The sequence below is a fragment of the Brassica napus genome, chromosome C6 (assembly GCF_020379485.1).
Source record: "Brassica napus cultivar Da-Ae chromosome C6, Da-Ae, whole genome shotgun sequence".
Lineage (NCBI taxonomy): Eukaryota > Viridiplantae > Streptophyta > Magnoliopsida > Brassicales > Brassicaceae > Brassica > Brassica napus.
Genome location: NC_063449.1, coordinates 34,268,915 through 34,289,974, shown reverse-complemented (window position 1 = coordinate 34,289,974; position 21,060 = coordinate 34,268,915). Strand labels below are relative to the sequence as shown.

At 36.8% G+C, this 21,060-nt stretch overlaps 2 protein-coding genes across 2 annotated transcripts; both read right to left on the bottom strand.

The window, feature by feature from the left end:
• Nucleotides 1-695: 695 nt before the first annotated feature.
• On the bottom strand, nucleotides 696-2,667 carry LOC106403773 (protein STRICTOSIDINE SYNTHASE-LIKE 12-like). Its single transcript, XM_048760025.1, has 2 exons — nucleotides 2,374-2,667; nucleotides 696-2,200 (listed from the first exon to the last, which is right to left on the bottom strand). Exon 2 carries the CDS (start codon nucleotides 2,119-2,121, stop codon nucleotides 1,714-1,716), a length of 408 nt encoding a protein of 135 aa, XP_048615982.1. The 5' UTR covers nucleotides 2,122-2,200; nucleotides 2,374-2,667; the 3' UTR covers nucleotides 696-1,713.
• A 15,460-nt stretch (nucleotides 2,668-18,127) lies between these two features.
• On the bottom strand, nucleotides 18,128-19,082 carry BNACNNG41560D. The gene is made up of 2 exons (XM_013844561.2): nucleotides 18,831-19,082; nucleotides 18,128-18,688 (listed from the first exon to the last, which is right to left on the bottom strand). The coding sequence occupies exons 1-2, from the start codon at nucleotides 19,080-19,082 to the stop codon at nucleotides 18,461-18,463; spliced, it is 480 nt and encodes a 159-aa protein (XP_013700015.1). The 3' UTR covers nucleotides 18,128-18,460.
• Nucleotides 19,083-21,060: the final 1,978 nt, after the last annotated feature.

The window sequence follows — 21,060 nt, the reverse complement described above, 5'->3', positions numbered from 1 at the left end:
TAAAATATATAGTTTATTTTAAAAATTAAACAAAGACTAAATGTTTAATTATTTACTCGATAATATAAATCTATGAAGCGAAAAGTTTAATTTTTTTAAAAAACTTTCTTAATTTTTGAAATGTTACAATATCTTTGAATATGACAATAAAACAATATTTTACTAATCTTATATATATAGTTTCGATTTTAATAATGAAATAATAATCCGAAAATATATATAGAAGAAGATACAAATACATGTGAAAGTTTAAAACAATCTATTCAATTAAAAAATATACCGTACACTTATTATGTTTTAAAAATTGATAGACACATATATTATAATATATACCAATTTAGAATTGAAAACAAAATATTTATATAAAAATAAATGAAAACAAAAATCCGCGCGGTTGCGCGGATCGAGATCTAGTTCTTTCTTAAAACAGTGTGAAGATCATTTTGCCGTTGATTATTTATTGTAATACACAAGTATTATTGAATCCCTTATAATTTAAAAGTAATGCATTATTAATGTATTCACACTATATTCGCTACGGGGCTGCTTCGTATCGATTTCAATTTAAGTATGCTGACATGTCGGTTTCACAATCGTTTAACAATTAATGTGTTCACATACTATTTTTTTTTTAATTCCACCGCCGACAATTTAATGTGTTCACACTAAATTTTTTTAATCAGCTCATTTTTAGTTCCTATATTTTTAACCTTTGTATTAGTGAATTGAAATTATATACATACAACTACTGAATAATATCATTTTCAAAGAAAGAAATTATAAAATCATAAGATTCGTATCAACTAAAATGCTGGAATGAGAATATTCTTAGAAATTGAAAATTTTGTATCTTGCCGAACTTAACCATGGTTGAGGCTTCTGTACACAAAGAAGATAAATAATTGTTATTGGTTATGAATTTAAGGAAAAAGAAGTAAAAAACACCACACAAAAAATCAGATCTTTAGTCTAGCCGAATATTGCTTTTCTTTACGGAGCTTTTATATCATACCAAGAATTAGAAACATAATCATATTGCTAAAAGAATCAGAAATCATAAAAGTTTTTAAGAAAAGGAAAATACGTGAAATCGATTGAAAAATAGAATTCAGGTGCCGAGTGAAGAGTTCACATTATTTTCTATGCAACTCTAACACTTTTCAATCGATTGTATCGTGTTTTTATTATATTTACCAAAAACGTTTTATAAGAAAATACACGTTATTGGTTTATAGACTACGTCCATTTTGCAACATGCCCAACAATATTGACACGACGCCCAATAATTTTACTGGTATTCTTGTAGTATGGTCGAATAATTATGTATGTTAATAAGCCCAGAATATTTGGTCTTACGTTATTCAAAATTTAATATTTTATATTATTTTATTTTTGGATTTTGAAGTTTTAAGTATATTTGGATTTTTGTTAAAAATACATAATTAAAATGGGTAATCGAACTCGAATCCGAACCCGCAATGATTCGAACCAAATCCAAACTAAATTTTGTAAATATCCGAATACGATTTAAATTTCTAACTCTAAAAATCCAAAATCTGAATAAATTAACTGAATCCGAGCGGACATATGTCCATCCCCATTAAAAACTATACAACAAATCTCTTATTACAACGTTCAATAAATAATCTAATAGAGAATTAAATGCGATCCATCCCACTGAGTTTTCAGTCACTTTTTGGAACTGCCTTCCATTCAAGGCTTACAAAGCTTATAAATTCCAACATAATTTCCAGTGAAAGTCCCAATATATAGACTACCGTTGGATTCGTTAACTTCGCTAACCAGATTATCCCCATTTTCTTCCCATATGCTCACTCCCTGGAGGTCTCTAGACTCTCTCCCATTAGAGTCGAGCACTACTGCTGATTGGTTCACGCCGTAGGAGTATGACATGGCCGAAACGACCCAAAACTTTTCAGTAGAACCGATTCTTCTGATACTCTCAGGGCTATTTATTAGAATGTTGAAGTCTTCAGAAGAACCAGCTTTAGGTCCTTTGATCCAATACCTCTTGATGTCATGCCCTGCCAACTGACTCACCAGCACAAACGAGCCGTTCGAGCTCACGGCACAGCCAGTTGAGCGAAATAGACCTTCCATCACTATTGTGACAACCTTAGTTGATGGATCGTACTTGTAGAGTGTTCCGGTCACATCCTCCAATGGCCAATCTCGATTGCTACATACATAACAAAAAAAATTACAAATATTTAGCAAGAAATAATGTTTCAAAACAAAATTATTTGAATATTTAATTACAAAAAATAATCTATCTGCCACACTTTCTTGATTAAATGATAATAAAAACAATAAATACATGAATAGTAGAAGAAGAGGAAGAAGAAACTTTACACTGGGTACGAGTTTGAGGTTAAGGAAGTGAAGTAGACGACACCAGTAGTTGGATCAACGTCAAGACCATCGAGATTCTTGATTGGCTTTCCATCAACACTATCGGCGATCTTCACTGCCAAACCACCTGCGGGAGAAACAACGTGAAGACCCAATGCAGCATCGGCTACGTAGAGATCACCTGTTTTCTCATTCAAGGCTATCCCTGCCGGCCGGCCGCAAAAGCCTAACAAAAGCGGTCCAACTATTCCATGGCACAAAGAAGACTTCCTGAATTGTAATAATGAACAATACAAACCAGTGAATAAAATATATATAAATTATGACAGTATCTCTTAGTTTTGCTTGTGTGTGTGTTACTGACGTTAGATAACAATTTCAACAAAACCCAGAAGCATAATAAGCATCAAAAGTTATGATCCTGAAGATGAAAATAACTTACGATAATGTCGTCATGTATACAAAATCGACAAAACCCGTCTCGGGAGTATACTTGAGGATTTTGTATGCACCAAATTTACTAGATAGGCATATTTGATATGTAAAGCAAAAAATTTACAAATAACATGAATAAAAAATACAACAAAATAATACCGTAGTTTGAAAAGAACTAGGTTGAAGCAGAGTCGAGATTAGATCTCTTTCCTTAATCCTTTAAACGCCCGTAGTGTGCCGGTTTGATACGTTTAAGAATCCCAGGATACAACTGCCTATATCTTCAGTCTCACAGCACTTGAGAACCAAAGCCTGTCGAACCTATTTCTATGTTATACTCTCAGACACAAAAAGAAAAAATAGGAGAAAGTGGTTTTGTTTTTATTCGATATATCTAGAATGAGAAGAGCATGGCTTTATATAGCCTCATAAAATAACGTGCATCACAAAGCACTAAATGGAGATTTTAATTTTGATTCTATCATGATTATGAAATCATGGGCTGTATTGATTCTCCATATGTTACAGCATTGAATCCAAAATCAAATTCATTATTGGTCAAAGACGTTAGTCAAAGACGAGAGACAAAGAGATCTTTTGCTTTATTATTTGTAAGATAATTAGCAATAGACTTTGGGCTAAGCAAATAAATCTCAGTCCAGCCCAAACATCTCTTTTCTTAACACACCAAATTGTTTACAAAGTTTTTTATAACTTTGTTATAACTTCTCCATTTTAAACACAAGAGGTTTCTTACCTCATAATTCTAATATAGATATTTTACAAATAATCTATTTTAGACTTTCATTTCTCATTCAAACGAACTTCGTTTTTGATATATGATTACACTATACCATAGTGCTCATAACAATGAATCCTACGATTCCACAATCCGGTCATTTCGACAATCAAATTGCTCGAAAAATTCACCGGAATATTGGCCATAGCCATTTGTCCAAAAAACAGTTCCAACAATCCCCCACATGAATAGAAATGACTCTAAACACTAGACGACTCGATAGACTTGACAGACTTGACTACCTAGACAAGACTCGACAAGACTCAAAAAAAAAAAAACTCGATAAAAAACACCTTTTGAGAGTATAAACAAAAAATCCACTGCATGATGAGTTGGTAGCAATTTTTCAGCCTTGAACCAGTCATTGTTAATAACTATCGGATTTACTCGGCCAGGAGGTGGCCATGATGTCTTGAACCTCCCGGGCTTTGGTGTAAACCTAGACAATAGCCAAAACACAGCTTCATTTTTTCATAGATTAGGTTCTCTATTGTGTTCATTTTGGCCGTGAACAGTCCTGGTAATCATGAGTGAACTTGGAGAATATAGCCTTTCCTTCATTCTCCTAGAAACGGCCCCATTTCACACTCACAAGGTGATTTGCCAATAGTTTTGTTTAGAGGAGTATCATGTACTACTCCATTCATATTTCAAAACAATGGTCACAAATCATTAAAAGCTAATGCTTATCCTGTATTCCTTACATGTAGCACTGTTTAATCAGCATAGGAACTGGGTATAGACCGAAGTCTTACAGTGCTTTGGGCAGACTTAGTTTCACTTAGTTGTCTCCTTGAACCTATTTCTTGGGATCTCCAGTCAGTTAGGTAGAGTTACCGCGAAACCTTGTCTTAATTCACAGGCGACCCATTCCTTTTGATGATATAACAATTTGATCTCATGACACACCTATAATAAAAAAGGATCCTAGGTTGTCATCATAGTGAACATAATCTCTTGAGATTAGTCGAGATCAATTGTTGAAAGCAGCCCATAACTTTTAAGTATATAACTCAATACTATAGTTATAGCTTTTCAGTATTTATTTAACTGAATTACTTGTGTGGTTAGATTTACTCACCCCCACATTTTCTGAATTAACTTAGAAATTATATTTTCAAGTCTCGTATTTTGAACATATTTTAAAGCACACAAATATAGTGATTTAATTCAAAATGTTCGTTTTCTCTCCAAGAGAAGATGGGGGGTTTTTTTTTTCTTTATACATTTGTTTTCCTTTTTTTTTTTCCATACACAATGTTTTTCCATGAACAAACAATTGTTGAAGAAAAAAGTCAATCAAATAAGAAAAAACTGCATTATTCTTTATTGAATTGAAATGGGAAAACAAATGAGAAACATCCCTTACATATTTTAAGGTAGGACTGTCTTAACACACATTTTGACAAGTCCACCTTCAACAAACCCCTTTCCCAAGTAAACCCCATGTTTCTTGAGTACAACCTTATCAGAATCAAAGGTTATAGCAAATCCAGCTTTGCTCAAAAGTGAACCAGAAATCAGATTCTTCCGCATATCTGGTACATGCTTCACATTCTTAAGAGTTATCTCTTTTCCTGAGGTCATCTGAAGCTTCACTTCACCTTTGCCTTCAATCTTGGACGAGCCAGTGTTACCCATTAAGAGTCGCTCCTCACCATTGCATTTTTGATAAGTGGAAAACATGTCCTTATCAATGCACACATGAATGGTGGCACCTGTGTCATACCACCAAGTTCTTGGGTTGTCCTCAACATTGTTGACTTCAGTGACCACAGCACACATGTCATCTTCAGTCAAATTAGCTTGAGACTTCCCCTTGTCATAGCTTGAACCAGCCTTGCTCCGGCAAACATGAGCTTTATGGCCCACCTTGCCACACTTGCGACAAGTTCCAGTGAACTTCACATGTTCCATTGGCTTCTTAAAGCTTGTGGTGCTTTTTGGAGGAACTTTTCCTTTCCCCTTATTCTTGTGCTCAGCCAAGTTTACATCATTCTTGCGAATGAGAACAGCATCGGCTTCACGGTTTCTGGATTCAACTCGCAGCTTGACAATCAAGTCCTCGAGGGAAATTGCCTTACGCTTATGTGTGAGATAGTTCTTGAAGTCCAACCAACTAGGAGGGAGCTTCTCAATGAAGGAATTGACCGTGAAAATTTCACAAATCGACATCCCTTCAGCCGCTATCTCATGCGTAATCAATTGGAAGGCTTCAACTTGTTCCATGATGGGTTTTGAATCCACCATTTTGAAGTTGTGAAATTTTGCCGTAGCATATTTCTGACAGCCAGCATCCTCGGACTTGTATTTCTTTGCCAAAGCAGTCCAAAGCTGCTTGGAAGTTTTCACCTCACAGTATACAGCATACAGCGGGTCAATCAAGCGGCTTAAAATCCAACCTTTGCACACAAAGTCCGAATGGTTCCACGAATCCACACTGGCAAAAACCATTGGATCTGTGTTTCCAGATGGAAGAATGGGTGGATCTTCTTTGAGACACTTATCCAAATTCAAATTGGTCAAAAAGAATTGCATCTTTTGATGCCAAGTTTTGAACCCATTCCCACCGAACTTTTCGGGCAACAGTCCTACGCTTGCAGCGCCAGGCACTGATTGGTTTCCATGTGGAAGACCACTTCCAAACTGAGTTTGGAGCATCGACTCACTTGAACCATTTCCATTAAGACCACCACCAACGGTTCCAGCATCGATCGCACTTTTGTTTTGCCCATCGATCGAAGTTTGGTTGTCGTTAGTCATATTGAATTCAAATCTGTTCACAAGAACAAAATGAATTAATATACTAATTTTAAACCAATAAATAGAAGTTCAGTTGCAATATATAAATTATGAGAATAAATATATTAATAGCAAATCAGTATTAAAACTGAAACGGTACTATGCGGTAAATGCAAAGACAATATTAAAAAAAAAAAATATATAATCAGTTACTAGAATCAAGCGACATTAACGTTTATCAATATTCTATCTAATAAATAGAAAACGTTAAAATGAGTCTAGCAATTATCAACCGGATTGAAACAAATTTACTAGTCAAACTAATCAAGCTCACTAACGTTAAAATCAATTGAATAGACAAATCATATTTCCATATTTTAACGAGTAGCAGCATGTTAACAGATTCGATTATAAATTCAAATAAACCGTATACATCAATTCGACAAGAACGGTAAAAGAATTCTCTATTATTAATCAAACCATGATTCTAAACCGATGCAGTTTTAATTTAATTAAAGAACAAATTAATTTATATTTTATTTTATTTTTTTCTTTCCAAAAAACCTTAACCAAAATAAAGATTAAAGGTAAATAGGAAGGAAAAAAAAATATTATATAATCCCGCAGACGACACTAAAAAGTTCGTGCAAGGAAAAATAATAATGAATCTAACAAATCTGCTTAACCAATAAACATAAACAATATGAACTATTGAACAAGTCAACTAAACGATTACCAACCAAATCATTTTCTATAGATAAACTATTATCTAATGAAAATTTGTTTGAAATAACAGCAGCAGACGTAATAAATCAATACGGCAACAGAACGAATCCATGAGCGAATTAACTAAAAATTAGAATCACGAGCGGAAAACAATAAACGAATCAGATTCTGCAGAAAATAATATTAAGAATATAATATGCAAAACGCTCATGTCCTGCAAAACAGAATTGTTAAATCAAAGAGTATCCAAAGCGTTAAGCTTTCTCCACGGCACCGTTAAATGTAATTGCTTCACAATCAAATATTTCATTAGCGCAAGAAGGCAATATGAAATTTAAAGGATTAAGACTGTATGCACCAAATTTACTAGATAGGCATATTTGATATGTAAAGCAAAAAATTTACAAATAACATGAATAAAAAATACAACAAAATAATACCGTAGTTTGAAAAGAACTAGGTTGAAGCAGAGTCGAGATTAGATCTCTTTCCTTAATCCTTTAAACGCCCGTAGTGTGCCGGTTTGATACGTTTAAGAATCCCAGGATACAACTGCCTATATCTTCAGTCTCACAGCACTTGAGAACCAAAGCCTGTCGAACCTATTTCTATGTTATACTCTCAGACACAAAAAGAAAAAATAGGAGAAAGTGGTTTTGTTTTTATTCGATATATCTAGAATGAGAAGAGCATGGCTTTATATAGCCTCATAAAATAACGTGCATCACAAAGCACTAAATGGAGATTTTAATTTTGATTCTATCATGATTATGAAATCATGGGCTGTATTGATTCTCCATATGTTACAGCATTGAATCCAAAATCAAATTCATTATTGGTCAAAGACGTTAGTCAAAGACGAGAGACAAAGAGATCTTTTGCTTTATTATTTGTAAGATAATTAGCAATAGACTTTGGGCTAAGCAAATAAATCTCAGTCCAGCCCAAACATCTCTTTTCTTAACACACCAAATTGTTTACAAAGTTTTTTATAACTTTGTTATAACTTCTCCATTTTAAACACAAGAGGTTTCTTACCTCATAATTCTAATATAGATATTTTACAAATAATCTATTTTAGACTTTCATTTCTCATTCAAACGAACTTCGTTTTTGATATATGATTACACTATACCATAGTGCTCATAACAATGAATCCTACGATTCCACAATCCGGTCATTTCGACAATCAAATTGCTCGAAAAATTCACCGGAATATTGGCCATAGCCATTTGTCCAAAAAACAGTTCCAACAGATTTTACCACCGTAGACTCCAGTGTAGAATCCTTTTCCGGTGGAATCAAAGGCTATAGATCGAGGGCCTGACACATCTCCCGGTAGCAGAAGTTTTTGGAAAAACGCGTCAACCGAGATAACTGCCGAACAAAGAGAAAGAAGAAGAGAAATTGTGGATAAAGATGATATCATATCGTTTCTTTAGTTTTTTTTTTTTTCTGTTTCATGAGGCTATCTCGACCCGCGCGACTGCGCGGATTTTTGTTTTCATTTATTTTTATATAAACATTTTGTTTTCAATTCTAAATTGGCATATGATAACGCATATATTATCATATATGTGTCTATCAATTTTAAAAACATAGTAAGTTTACGGTATATTTTTTTATTGAATAGATTGTTTCAAACTTTCACATGTATTTGTATCTTCTTCTATATATATTTTCGGATTATAATTTCATTATTAAAATCGTAAATGTATATATAAAGATTAGTAAAATATTGTTTTATTGTCATATTCAAAAATATTGTAACAATTCACAAATTTAATTTTTTTTAAAAATTAAACTTTTCGCTTCATAGATTTATATTATCGAGTAAATAATTAAACATTTAGTTTTTGTTTAATTTTTAAAATAAACTATATAGTTTAAAATTTGTTTTCATTGGTTTAAAGTAGTAAAGATTAATCATTGTTAGATAATATGATTTTTGTTATTTTAAAAAAATCTTTATAATTAATAATTAACATATGGAGGTATAATATTACAACATTAAATTATATCTATTTAATTTATACTATCTATAAATCCAATGAATCATCTATTGTTTAAATCCAATTATTGATAGCCCAATAAAAATTTATGTTAGGTCCAAAATTTAAATAATAAAATTAGAGATTAAATGTAACATGACTTTCTAGAAATAGATCCATTAGGTCCATTTTAAAAAAAAAATCACACATGAATCAAGGTTGTGACTTCTGTTTTAATATATAAGATGTATGTCTATTTATAGGGTTTTTGATATTCTTTTTATGTTAACATTGACGCACATGTTACATTCTTATTTTTATTTAATTATATTTTTCGGAGACTACATATCTTTCTCTGGCGATTGACAGATTTTTGAACGAGTATTAAAATGTTAAATAGGTGTAATCATGTACATTTGCCGAAAACTCAGGGATACGGGTCAACGTGCATTCGGAAGACGCATCGGGCTTTTCGGTCCAGATTAAGGCCGAAATTTCGATTTGGGAAAAACGCTTAAGCCTACTTCAAATTTTGAAGAATTGAAAAGTATTAGGTACACGCGCTAAGCTACGGGAACATGTTAGTAAAATTTTGCTTTTGATGAAATTAATGATTAATGTTTGCTTCGCTTGAACAATCTAACTTTTCATTTAATAATATTTAGAAGATCTTTTGTTACCACAGACTTCTATCACCTCCTCTTTTCAACCTCTCATCATGTCTCTGTCTATTAAGCACATAACCATACAATTACCTATCATCAAAGAAAGTTTCCAGTTTTGGGATCTTCATCATCATTTATAAGTACTTGCCCAGTAAAGAAGATTCATCAAAAGCATGCAAAAGAGTTCTCTAGCTATCTCAGATTTGGTGGGGTTTGCTTTCCTGAAGAAAAAGATGAATCTTAAGCTCGAAATGCTAGATCACTATTAACACGAGCAGCTTCAAAGCATTTTCTTTATATCGAATCACCACATCGAAGACAAGAACAGAGACGCTTCTTTAAATCCATTCATGTTCTGTCTTTCTCTAAATTACACACAAGGTGTTGGATGACATAATGATGAGTCACATATACCAAACCGAAGGAAGTCAACCGGGACAATCATCTCAAACTGAAAGTATGAACCATAACAGAACCGATCTTCTGTTCTTTTTATTTATTTAAGTTTTGTTTCAGATAAATAATGAGAATGTGCCTTCCTTACGTTAAGGAACCAACTTCTCCACTTACCCATTTTCACGTACTTGCATGGAGAAGATGTCTCCACCTTCCTCATGTATTTGTTTCTATATAAATCAACGAAAAGCCAAAAAGACGCAAGAATTATTTGCCAAAAAGTTTGTGTGTTTTATTATGTTTCTCTTTAAACTTGTTCTAAAGCTGTGATTCGACGAGGTCACATCTATCACATACATTTAACGAAAAAGGTATCACAAAATATTTGAGTGCAATTCAGCTACTACATGTTGGATCAATTTAAACCAAATGGGTTTAATTAAAGTGTGAAAAGAAATGGGCCAATGGGCCAATGGGCCAATGTAATCAAAGCCTAATGGCATAAGTTAGTGAAGGATTGGGAAACATCCCACATCGCTTACAAGAGCTGAGCATGAGTTGTATATACAAGCTATTACACTTACCTTGTTTCAAACGGTTTAGAGGAAGAGATGGCTCTCTACGCGCGCGCCGTTGCCGTCCGGCCGGCTCCAGCTCAGGCGTCGTTTTGCCATAGTTAAGCTCAACGTTTTGCCATTTATTTCGGGAAAAAACAGCATGCAATTTTATTTAAAACGACAAGTAGTTTCTCTAGAAAATAAAAACGTCATGCATTTTATCCTCTCGAAAGTTTTAAACGAGATAAGAGAGAGTCTTGGGGAATAAGTTTCGGAACTGAACTTCCCTCGATCTCCGCGAAATTCTCGCCCACGTGCAGCAGCTGTTGCGGGAAGTGGGTCTTCTCCGTCTCTTTAAATATCGCCTCTCCTCTTCCTTCATTTCTCAACTTTTTCACATCGAAACCTACAACAAAAATTCCCTTAGCGTAAGTCACAAAACGAGAGTGTTTCGTAGAGTTCATAGTTCGATAGGGCGAACACAAGTGAAGCGTGATTCGTCTGCCATGGTTGTATCCTGGGACTCGATATTCGTACATTACTGTCTCACTAACGGAGCGAATATTTAGAGTTAAGGAAAGAGATTATATCTAGACTCCATGTTCATTTGCAAATACGATTTCTTATTGTTCTTATATTTTCTCTTTACGATCGTTTATTTCCTTAACATATCGCTTTTATTATTTCGTTTATTCAGTCTGGTTATCTGGCTTCTACAATCTTAACTCTAAATACGCTTTCTATCTAAAGCGTTTGATCGGATTGAAGAACGATCTATAAAAACGGGTTTTGGAACCGTGTTTGCGATTTGCTTTATAGCACTTCCGCGAAACGTTTGTAATTTATCTCATAAACGGTTTGCGTTTTGCTCTGTAGCACTACCGAAAAATGTTTATTCATATACGATTCATACAAACCTGTTATGGTTTCATTCAAACGATGGTTGCGATTTGCTATATGCTTATCCGCGAAATGTTTCTATGTTCTTTTGAAAACGAGTTTGCGATTTGCTTTATAGCCCTTCCGCGAAACGTTTCTTATTTGTTTCATAACGCTTTGCGGATTGCTTTCTGGCATTATCGCGAAACGTTTTTGATACATTATCAAAATGTTATTTACATGAATCGTTTTCAAAAACCGCTTTCTTAAGCGAGTTTGTGAAACATTCTAAGTCTATACAAAACGATTTCTGCGAACGCTTTTAAACGAGTTTGCAAAACGTTTTTCTCAAGACTTATATCGATATGATTTGGTTCAAACACCAAAAATGAAAATCGATTTTAGACTATTATTTTTTGCTTAAAAATAATATGTTATTTGTTGATTGGAGTACTAATCCGTCTTCATGTTTTCTCTACAGAAAAATGACGAACGATAACAACACCCCCATTGACACCAGTGATGTCACAACAACTCCACTCAACGTTGCAGCCACTGATGCAACTGTGACAACCGCTGGAAACATCACAGCGTCAACCGCTGCAGCAACAACAAGCACTATCCTCCTTGCGGGAAATGCTGCTGATGAAACCAATTTCCGTAGCCTATTCGGTGCTGGTCTTTATCAGACGGGTTCAGTTTCAGCAACTGCAAGTGGTCCGGTGGCAGTTCAAACTCCTCCGGCTGTCCCTAGTGTGTTCACTCAAGGACTGATGCCAGACAAGTTTGATGGCAAAGGCTTCAAAACGTGGCAGAAGAAGATGATGTTCTTCCTGACAACGATGAAGCTGGAGAAGTTCATCCAGGAGGACAAGCCCCTTATGCCTTACGGGATTGATGATGTTCACAGTCTCGCAACTGTTAACATATAGGTGCATTCCGACTTCATCTGCAAAGGTTACATTTTGGGTCGTCTCATTGACCCATTGTACCGTGTCTACTGTGAGGTCCCCACGGCGAAAGAGCTATGGAGATCACTGGACAAGAAGTACAGAGGTGAGGACGCTGGCTGCCAGAAGTATGTGGTCTCAAAATTCCACGACTTCAAAATGGTGGATTCAAAACCCATCATGGATCAGGTGGAAGCGCTTCAGCTCATTTTCCATGAAATCGCTACTGAAGGAATGTCCATCTGCGAGACATTCACAACTCTCAGCTTCATTGAAAAGCTTCCTCCAAGCTATGCAGATTTCAAGAACTACTTGAAGCACAAGAAGAAGAAGATGAGGCTCGAGGAGCTCATCATGAGGCTTCATATGGAATCCAAAAACCAAACTGCTGACAAGGTCACTGCTAAGGAGCACAGTGTCAACATGGCTGAGCACAAAAGCAAAGGAAAGGCACACGCTAATTCTCCTGCCAAGCCTTCTAAAACTGCTGCAGCCTTGAAGGCTTCTGGAAAAAACTTCAAGAACAAAGGTATTGAGATCAATACGAATGTGGAGAAGTTCAAGGGAAAATGTCACTACTGCCACAAAGTGGGGCACAAGACTATTGAGTGTCGCAAAAAGATCAAGGATGAGAAGGCTCAGGAAAATCTCACTAAGGAGGATCTCGTTGCTGTGGTGACTGAAGCCAACATGGTTGAAAGCAACAACCCCAAGGAATGGTGGTATGGCACTGGTGCAACCACCCACATTTGCACCGATAGGGCGATGTTCAACACCTATCAGAAAAGCGAGACTCAGGAGAAGCTCAGGATGGGAAGCACTGCACTCTCCAAGATTGAAGGACGCGGCAATGTGATTTTGAAGATGACATCTGGACGTGAGGTCACTCTGACGAATGTGAAGCATGTTCCTGACATGAGGAAGAACCTGGTCTCGGGAACCTTGCTCAGCAAGAATGGATTCACCATAAGTTTTGAGGAGACAAGCTCGTGATTAGGAAGAATGAGATGTATTTGGGAAGAGGGTATGTTAAGGGTGGACTTGTCAAGTTGAATGTAATGACAGTCCCTCCGAAAGTTGTAGCTTTAAAAGTTTCAATGAATAAGAAAGAGCCAGTTGCTTATTTGGTTGAGTCTTTTAATATATGGCATGAAAGATTAGGCCATGTAAACTACAAATCTATACAAAGATTAATGAATTTAAATCTAATTCCTAAATGCAAAACTAGTAAACAAAAATGTGAAGTATGCGTACAGGCTAAGCTCACAAAAACGCCATCACCTCGTGTTGAAAGAACTATTAAACTTCTAGATTTAATTCGCACCGATTTATGTGATTTAAAATACATACAAACTAGAGGTGGGAAAAAGTACTTTGTGACCTTCATAGATGACTGCACAAAATATTGCTATGTATATTTATTACATAGCAAAGACGAAACCTTAGAAAAATTTAAAGAATTTAAACTCGAGGTCGAAAATCAGCTTAAAACAACTATTAAAGTAGTTAGAAGCGACAGAGGAGGCGAGTATGATGGTCCATTCAATGCATTCTGTAAAGAACATTGAATAATTCATCAAACTACAGCTCCTTACTCACCAGAATCTAATGGAGTTGTTGAACGCAAAAATCGAACTCTAAAAGAGATGATGAATGCAATGTTGCAGGAATCTGAGTTACTCCAGAACATGTGGGGGGGGGGGGGGGGAAGCGTTGTTTACCACTAATTATATCCTCAACAAAATTCCACACAAAGTTTCTGGAAAAACTCCATATGAATTATGGAAAGGTAATTTACCTTCGTATCAATACCTCAAAGTGTGGGGGTGCTTGGCAAAAATTGTGGTACCACCACCAAAAAGGTCACTATTGGACCTAAAACAGTGGATTGCATCTTCATCGGATATGCACATAACAGTAATGCTTATCGATTTCTGGTACATAAATTTGAAATATCAGACATTCATGAAAATACAGTCATGGAATCAAAAAATGCATCTTTCTTCGAAAATATTTTTCCATATAAGGAAAAACAAGGTTCAAAACGAACTCGAGAAGAAAGAGACAATGAAAAAAACTCAAAAACTGAGACAAACATCGAGATTTCTATAAATGATATTTCAAAAAATGAAGAAAAAGATGAACCTCGAAGGAGCAAAAGAGTTCGAAAGGAAAAATCTTTTGGAGAAGATTTCCTAATGGCATTTTTAGTAGAAAATGTTCCAAAAACTTTGGCAGAAGCCATTGGTTCACCAGAAGCTCCATTTTGGAACGAAGCTATCAGGAGTGAATTTGATTCGATCATGCAAAATTATACTTATTACATAACGGATTTACCACCTGGCTGCAAAGCTTTAGGGAATAAATGGATAATGACACGAAAACTTGGTGGAAAATACAAGTCTAGGCTTGTAGTTCAAGGATTCCGATAAAAGGAAGGCCTTGACTATTTTGATACATATTCTCCAGTGACGAGAATAACATCAATAAGACTGATGATAGCAATCGCAGCCTTAAGAGACTTAGAAATCCATCAAATGGATGCAAAAACTGCTTTTCTAAATGGTGATTTAGAGGAGAAAATTTACATTAAATAACCTGAAGGTTTTGTCATTCCCGGACAGGAAGACAAAGTATGTCGACTTGTAAAGTCACTTTATGGGCTTAAACAAACTCCTAAACAATGGCACAAAAAATTTGACAAAACAATGATGTCAAATGATTTCAAAATAAATGAATGTGACAAATGCATATACTACAAAACAACCGAAAATGCGTATGTTTTGCTATGTCTATATGTAGATGATATGCTCATTATTGGAAGCAATAAAGACATTATCAATCAAACAAAGAACATGCTCAAAGGGACATTTGAGATGAAAGACTTGGGATTAGTAGATGTAATTCTCGGGGTTAAAGTCACAAGAAATTCAAATGGAATTATCTTAACCCAATCTCATTATGCTCAAACAATATTAGAGAGATTTAAAAATTACTCTAATAGTACGGCAAAAACTCCGTTAGATCCCCGAATGCACTTGACAAAGAATTCAGGTGAAGCGGTTTTACAAAACGAGTATCCACGTGTGATCGGAAGTCTCATGTACTTGACCAATTGTACTAGACCAGATCTGGCGCATGCAGTAAACGTACTTAGTCGATATACAAGTAATCCAGGTCATACACACTGGAAAGCTAAAACGAGTGTACTCAATTACTTGCGCTACACCAAAGATTTTGGGCTTCACTATGGTAAAGAACCAACAGTTTTAGAAGGATACAATGATGCTAACTGGATATCAGACTCGAAAAACTCAAATTCCACGAGTGGATATGTATTTACACTAGGAGGAGAAGCTATATCATGGAAATCTACCAAACAAACAGTGTTAGCCAGATCAACCATGGAATCTGAGTTCATAGCCTTAGACAAAGCAGCAGAAGAAGCTGAATGGCTTAGAATTTTTTTGGAAGATATTCCTATGCGGGAGAAACCTGTGCCAGCTATACGCATACATTGTGGTAGTCAATCAACAATAGTTCAGGCTCAGATTAATCTCTACAATGGTAAATCTCGTCACATCAGAAGACGACATAAAACCACTAGACAACTTATCTCAACTGGTGTAATCACAATAGACTACATCAAATCGGCTGACAACCTAGCGAATCCATTTACTAAAGGTTTGCCACGAGATGTTGTTGCTAAATCATCAAAAGGAATGGGTTTAAAGCCTATAACAAATGAGGATGCTTGATTGCAACCCTACCTATCATGACTGGAGATCCCAAGACGTAGGTTCAAAGGGAAAACAAAATCAAACAGAATCTAACCAAAGCACTTGAGACAAAGTAGTCTCTTCCCAGCTCATAAGATGATAAAAGTGCTAACGAATGTGTGAAAGATAAACATAAGCTTTTAATGATTCCATAGCTTCTAAGCGGAGTATCACTCAATACTTTTCATGGTCAATCACCTAATGAGTGTGAAATGGGGCCGTTTCTAGGAGAATGAATGCAAGGCTATATTCTCTAAGTTCACTCATGAAAACCAGGAATAGTTCAGTGCCACAATGAACACAATAGAAAACTAAGTTCTACGAGAAAATGAAGTTGCGTTATGCCTGTTGTCTCGGTTTACATAAAACACCGGTTGGTTCAAGACATCATGTTCACCTTCTGGTAAAGTAAACCCGAAAGATATTAACTATGAGTGGTTCAAGGCTTAAAAATGCCATCAAATCAAACACAGTGAATTTTTCGCAAACACTCTCGATAAGTCTGTCTAGTCTAGTCAGGATTAGAATAAGTATAGTTTATAGAGTATATCGAGTCTGCATTTAGTTTGCATATGTTTAGAAGAGTCATTTCTATTCATGTGGGGGATTGTTGGATCAATTTAAACCAAATGGGTTTAATTAAAGTGTGAAAAGAAATGGGCCAATGGGCCAATGTAATCAATGCCGAATGGCATAAGTTAGTGAAGGATTGGGAAACATTCCACATCGCTTACAAGAGCTGAGGATGAGTTGTATATATAAGCTATTACACTTACCTTGTTTCAAACGGCTTAGAGGAAGAGATGGCTCCCCACGCGCGCGCCGCCGCCGCCGTCCGGCCGGCTCGGCGTGGGATTGGACTTGGGTGGAAGGCCTCCGGCCCGATAAGAATATTCTTTTTGGACCAAGTTAAGCTCAACGTTTTGCCATTTATTTCGGGAAAAAACAGCATGCAATTTTATTTAAAACGACAAGTAGTTTGTTTAGAAAATAAAAACGTCATGCATTTTATCCTCTCGAAAGTTTTAAACGAGATAAGAGCGAGTCTTGGAGAATAAGTTTCAGAACTGAACTTTCCTCGATCTCCGCGAGATTCTCGTCCACGTGCAGCAGCTGTTGCGGAAAGTGGGTCTTCTCCGTCTCTTTAAATATCGCCTCTCCTCTTCCTTCATTTCTCAACTTTTTCACATCGAAACCAACAGAAAAAATTCCCTTAGCGTAAGTCACAAAACGAGAGTGTTTCGTAGAGTTTATAGTTCGATAGGGCGATCACGAGTGAAGCGTGATTCGTCTGCCATGGTTGTATCCTGGGACTCGATATTCGTACAGTACCGTCTCACTAACGGAGCGAATATTTAGAGTTAAGGAAAGATATTATATCTCGACTCCATGTTCATTTGCGAATACGATTTTTTATCGTTCTTGTATTCGCTCTTTACGATCGTTTATTTTCTTAACATATCGCTTTTATTATTTCGTTTATTCAGTCTGGTTATCCGGCTTCTACACTACATATCACATTAGACTCTATGGGGGCCTACCGTTTAGGCCCATTAACAGGTTCGGCTAATGCGTTTCTCTTTTACACTTTAGGTTAGAACAAACAAATTATCTCACTACATCTTGTTCATTGGCAATTTTGGTAATGAGATTTGATGTTTATAACTTTAAATCCTCAACCATCTTCAAGACGGAATTTGCCTACAATTATGAGTTTAGGAAGCATTTTATAGCTTTTAGGCTATGTTGTATCTCCTTAACTTTAATGTACGAGTCGGAAAATATTTTAAATTCGGATCATGCAGTGTGGTACGCTATCAAACTACTCTACTCCAGTACCGGCTCTGATCCAATGCTGACAGTGCATTTGCACTGGATCCACTATTTTTTGTCCAATTTTCTTAAGGAATAAGGATCCTAAATTATTAAATCACATGCATAATACACTAATAGTTAAAATCTTGCTTTACATATTTGATTAGCTTAGAAATTTTTTTAATCAGCACAGGGCCCAAGCCCTGCTCTACTCTATAGCATTATATGCGTTCTTTCTGAGACCAACCGGATCAACCGATAACCGATAGGAAATGAAAAATAAACTTTAATGTATGTGCCTATATTCTTGCAAAATAGACGAGAGCACGAAGGTTTGTTTCTTGTTCATATCCTTATTTGCTTCTTCCCTTGAAGGTTTGTTTCTTGTTCTCAGTTGGCGCAGCAGCAGCAGCAGCAGGAGGTGGTGTCTCTTGTTGACGATCTTCAGGTAAAATCGTGTGAAAAAACTTCTTAGAGGAACCAACTTGATTACAGATTAACTTGAGCATCTTTCTCCCTCTCATCCATTTCAGCAACAGCTTCATATGAGTTTTGCTGTTTATTTCACTAACCCCAGCTTCCTGTTATTATATTAATACAGTGAACATGTTTCTATATCAATACTATTCAGACCATTTCAATCCCTAAGCCAAACAGACAAGACCAGGCAACATTCAAGTAAAACATCTGGTCTGAATCAAGAAATGAGAGGGGTAGACAAACCTGAGCGCGGAGCCAAGTGTTGGGAACGGAGAGAGGACCATGTTTCTTGAAGACATCGTAGAGAGAAGTGGAGATGATGTGAGCTTTTTGGATCGAAACCTTTGGGTTTATCTTTCGGACGTTTACAGCTCGTTCTCTCGACATGTATCGCACCAACAGAGAGTTATAGCTCATCTTGTTCTCTAAAACAGCCGCGGAGGCTCTACAAAGCTCCCTTAGTCCTCCTCCTCCTCCTCCGCCGGTGAACCACATTCTCGTCACTTTCTCAGATTTCGTTCGGCCCGAATGAGTTAGAGAAAATTACACTCTAAGGCAGTTTCCAAGGTTCTAATAACACTATGGACCACTTTCAGCTACTGGGGCAGTTTCTTCTAACGAGCTCCCCTTTCTCCACTTGTTCCTAACTAATATAGTTCATCCGTAACTACTCTTGGGAAAGACCCAACAAGTATAAGGGTGGGAACCGCTCACCACCGCACATCTCCCTCCCCATCCGACGTACCATAATGATTCTGCCATATATGACAAGACAGATATCTGTCTAAATTATCAACCCTTAGATTGACCATTTGACTTTTTATTTCTGCGGTTCAGATTTTATCTACTCTCCAACGTCTTCATCTTCCTCGTTTTCTTTCTATTTTTTTGTTTCAGAAAGAACTGTCACCGCTATCAACACTTTTGTATCTATTTGGCCACAAATATCTTCCGCTAAACTTGTGGTTAGTTTTATAACTTTTAATTAACAAATTAATCCATGTTAACTGTTAGATTAAGTAATTTTTCACTCTGCAGGGTCCTCCATGTCGACTCACTGCATGGTTATACCTGGCGCCTGCTCTTCCGGCGACAGTGGTTGGAACTTCGCCATCGATAAGGATAAGATGTCCAGGATTGTCCCTGTACGCCCTGGCATGACATTGTCAGAGTTAGAATGCAACGTTACGAAGGAGTTCTTTACTTCAACGGAGACCGCGCCACTCCCTGTACTGAGTTACTGGCCTCCTAACACAAAAGAGCTTGTCACCGGGCTAACAACACCGCCAGTTATAATGACAAACGACAGGGCTCTTGGCTATTTCTTTCTCCACCTGGAAGCTCACCTGGGAATGAATTTGTTTGTCACTTTCCAAGCCAAAGCCGTCACCCAGCAACCTAGTCAAGTGGATGAGAATCCCTTACCCTTTACCACACCAAATCAACCTATAAAACACAACCTCAACCAGTTTCGACCCCCTTCTACAGCCTCCTCCAAAATCACATCATTCTCCCTTTTTGGAGATGATGACCTCCTACATGATTTCTCAACTCACCATCCTGTTGATGCCAACAACTCCCTACATTCTCCCAGTACTTTCCCCTCTTCCCCTTGAGTCCCCAAAATAAACCGATATTCCCTTCACGAAGAAACTCTTTTTTGCGGAGATGAGATGCTTGAACAAATGTTCAAGGAAGACCCCGACAACATCCCTGACAGTTGGTTAGTTGATGACGACGAGGAGGCTGCCTCAGAAAGCTCGCAACCTCAAGACACTGATGGAGTCCCGCCTGCTGGATATGAACATGATTTTTGGGATCCTTTGTTAGAGGAACACCTTGGTGGGTCTGATGCAGTTGAGGTTATGGCTGGCAAAAAAGTTCCAAAACAGCCTCCCTGCCAATGCCTTCCGTCATCCACTGTACAACTGGAAACGGCAATGCCTTCGATCATACAGTCCGTTTATCGGGCGAAGATCTAACTGACTGGAAGAAAGATCTAGATTTTCTCGGTGTACATCAGAGGGAACGTACGGGTGGACAATCATCCTGTTCGTCCACGGGTACTCAACAACCCGAGTCGTCCACGCGTACACCTAATACGATGTCCCATGGTCGTTATCAGCAAGCCCCCCCCCACTCCGCTAGTTCGCGAGACGCGGCCACTATCTGAGATTAGCGACGAGGAATTCGACGTACTCCCTATGTTTGACGATATCTCATACCAGGCTAATGATGTCTCTGACCTCAATTTCGACGACCCCAACGGGGAACCAACAGTGGGGAAGCTACATGCATCCAAGGAAGACTGTCAAATTGCATGCGCTATCTACACAATAAAGGAACATTTCCACTTTAGGCAAACCCGCACCACAAGGCATTCATTTGTTCTTAGTTGCCACGATACTCATTGTGACTGGAGGATCTTAGCACAAGAACTCACCAATTGTTGCTACTACACTATCAAAAAGGC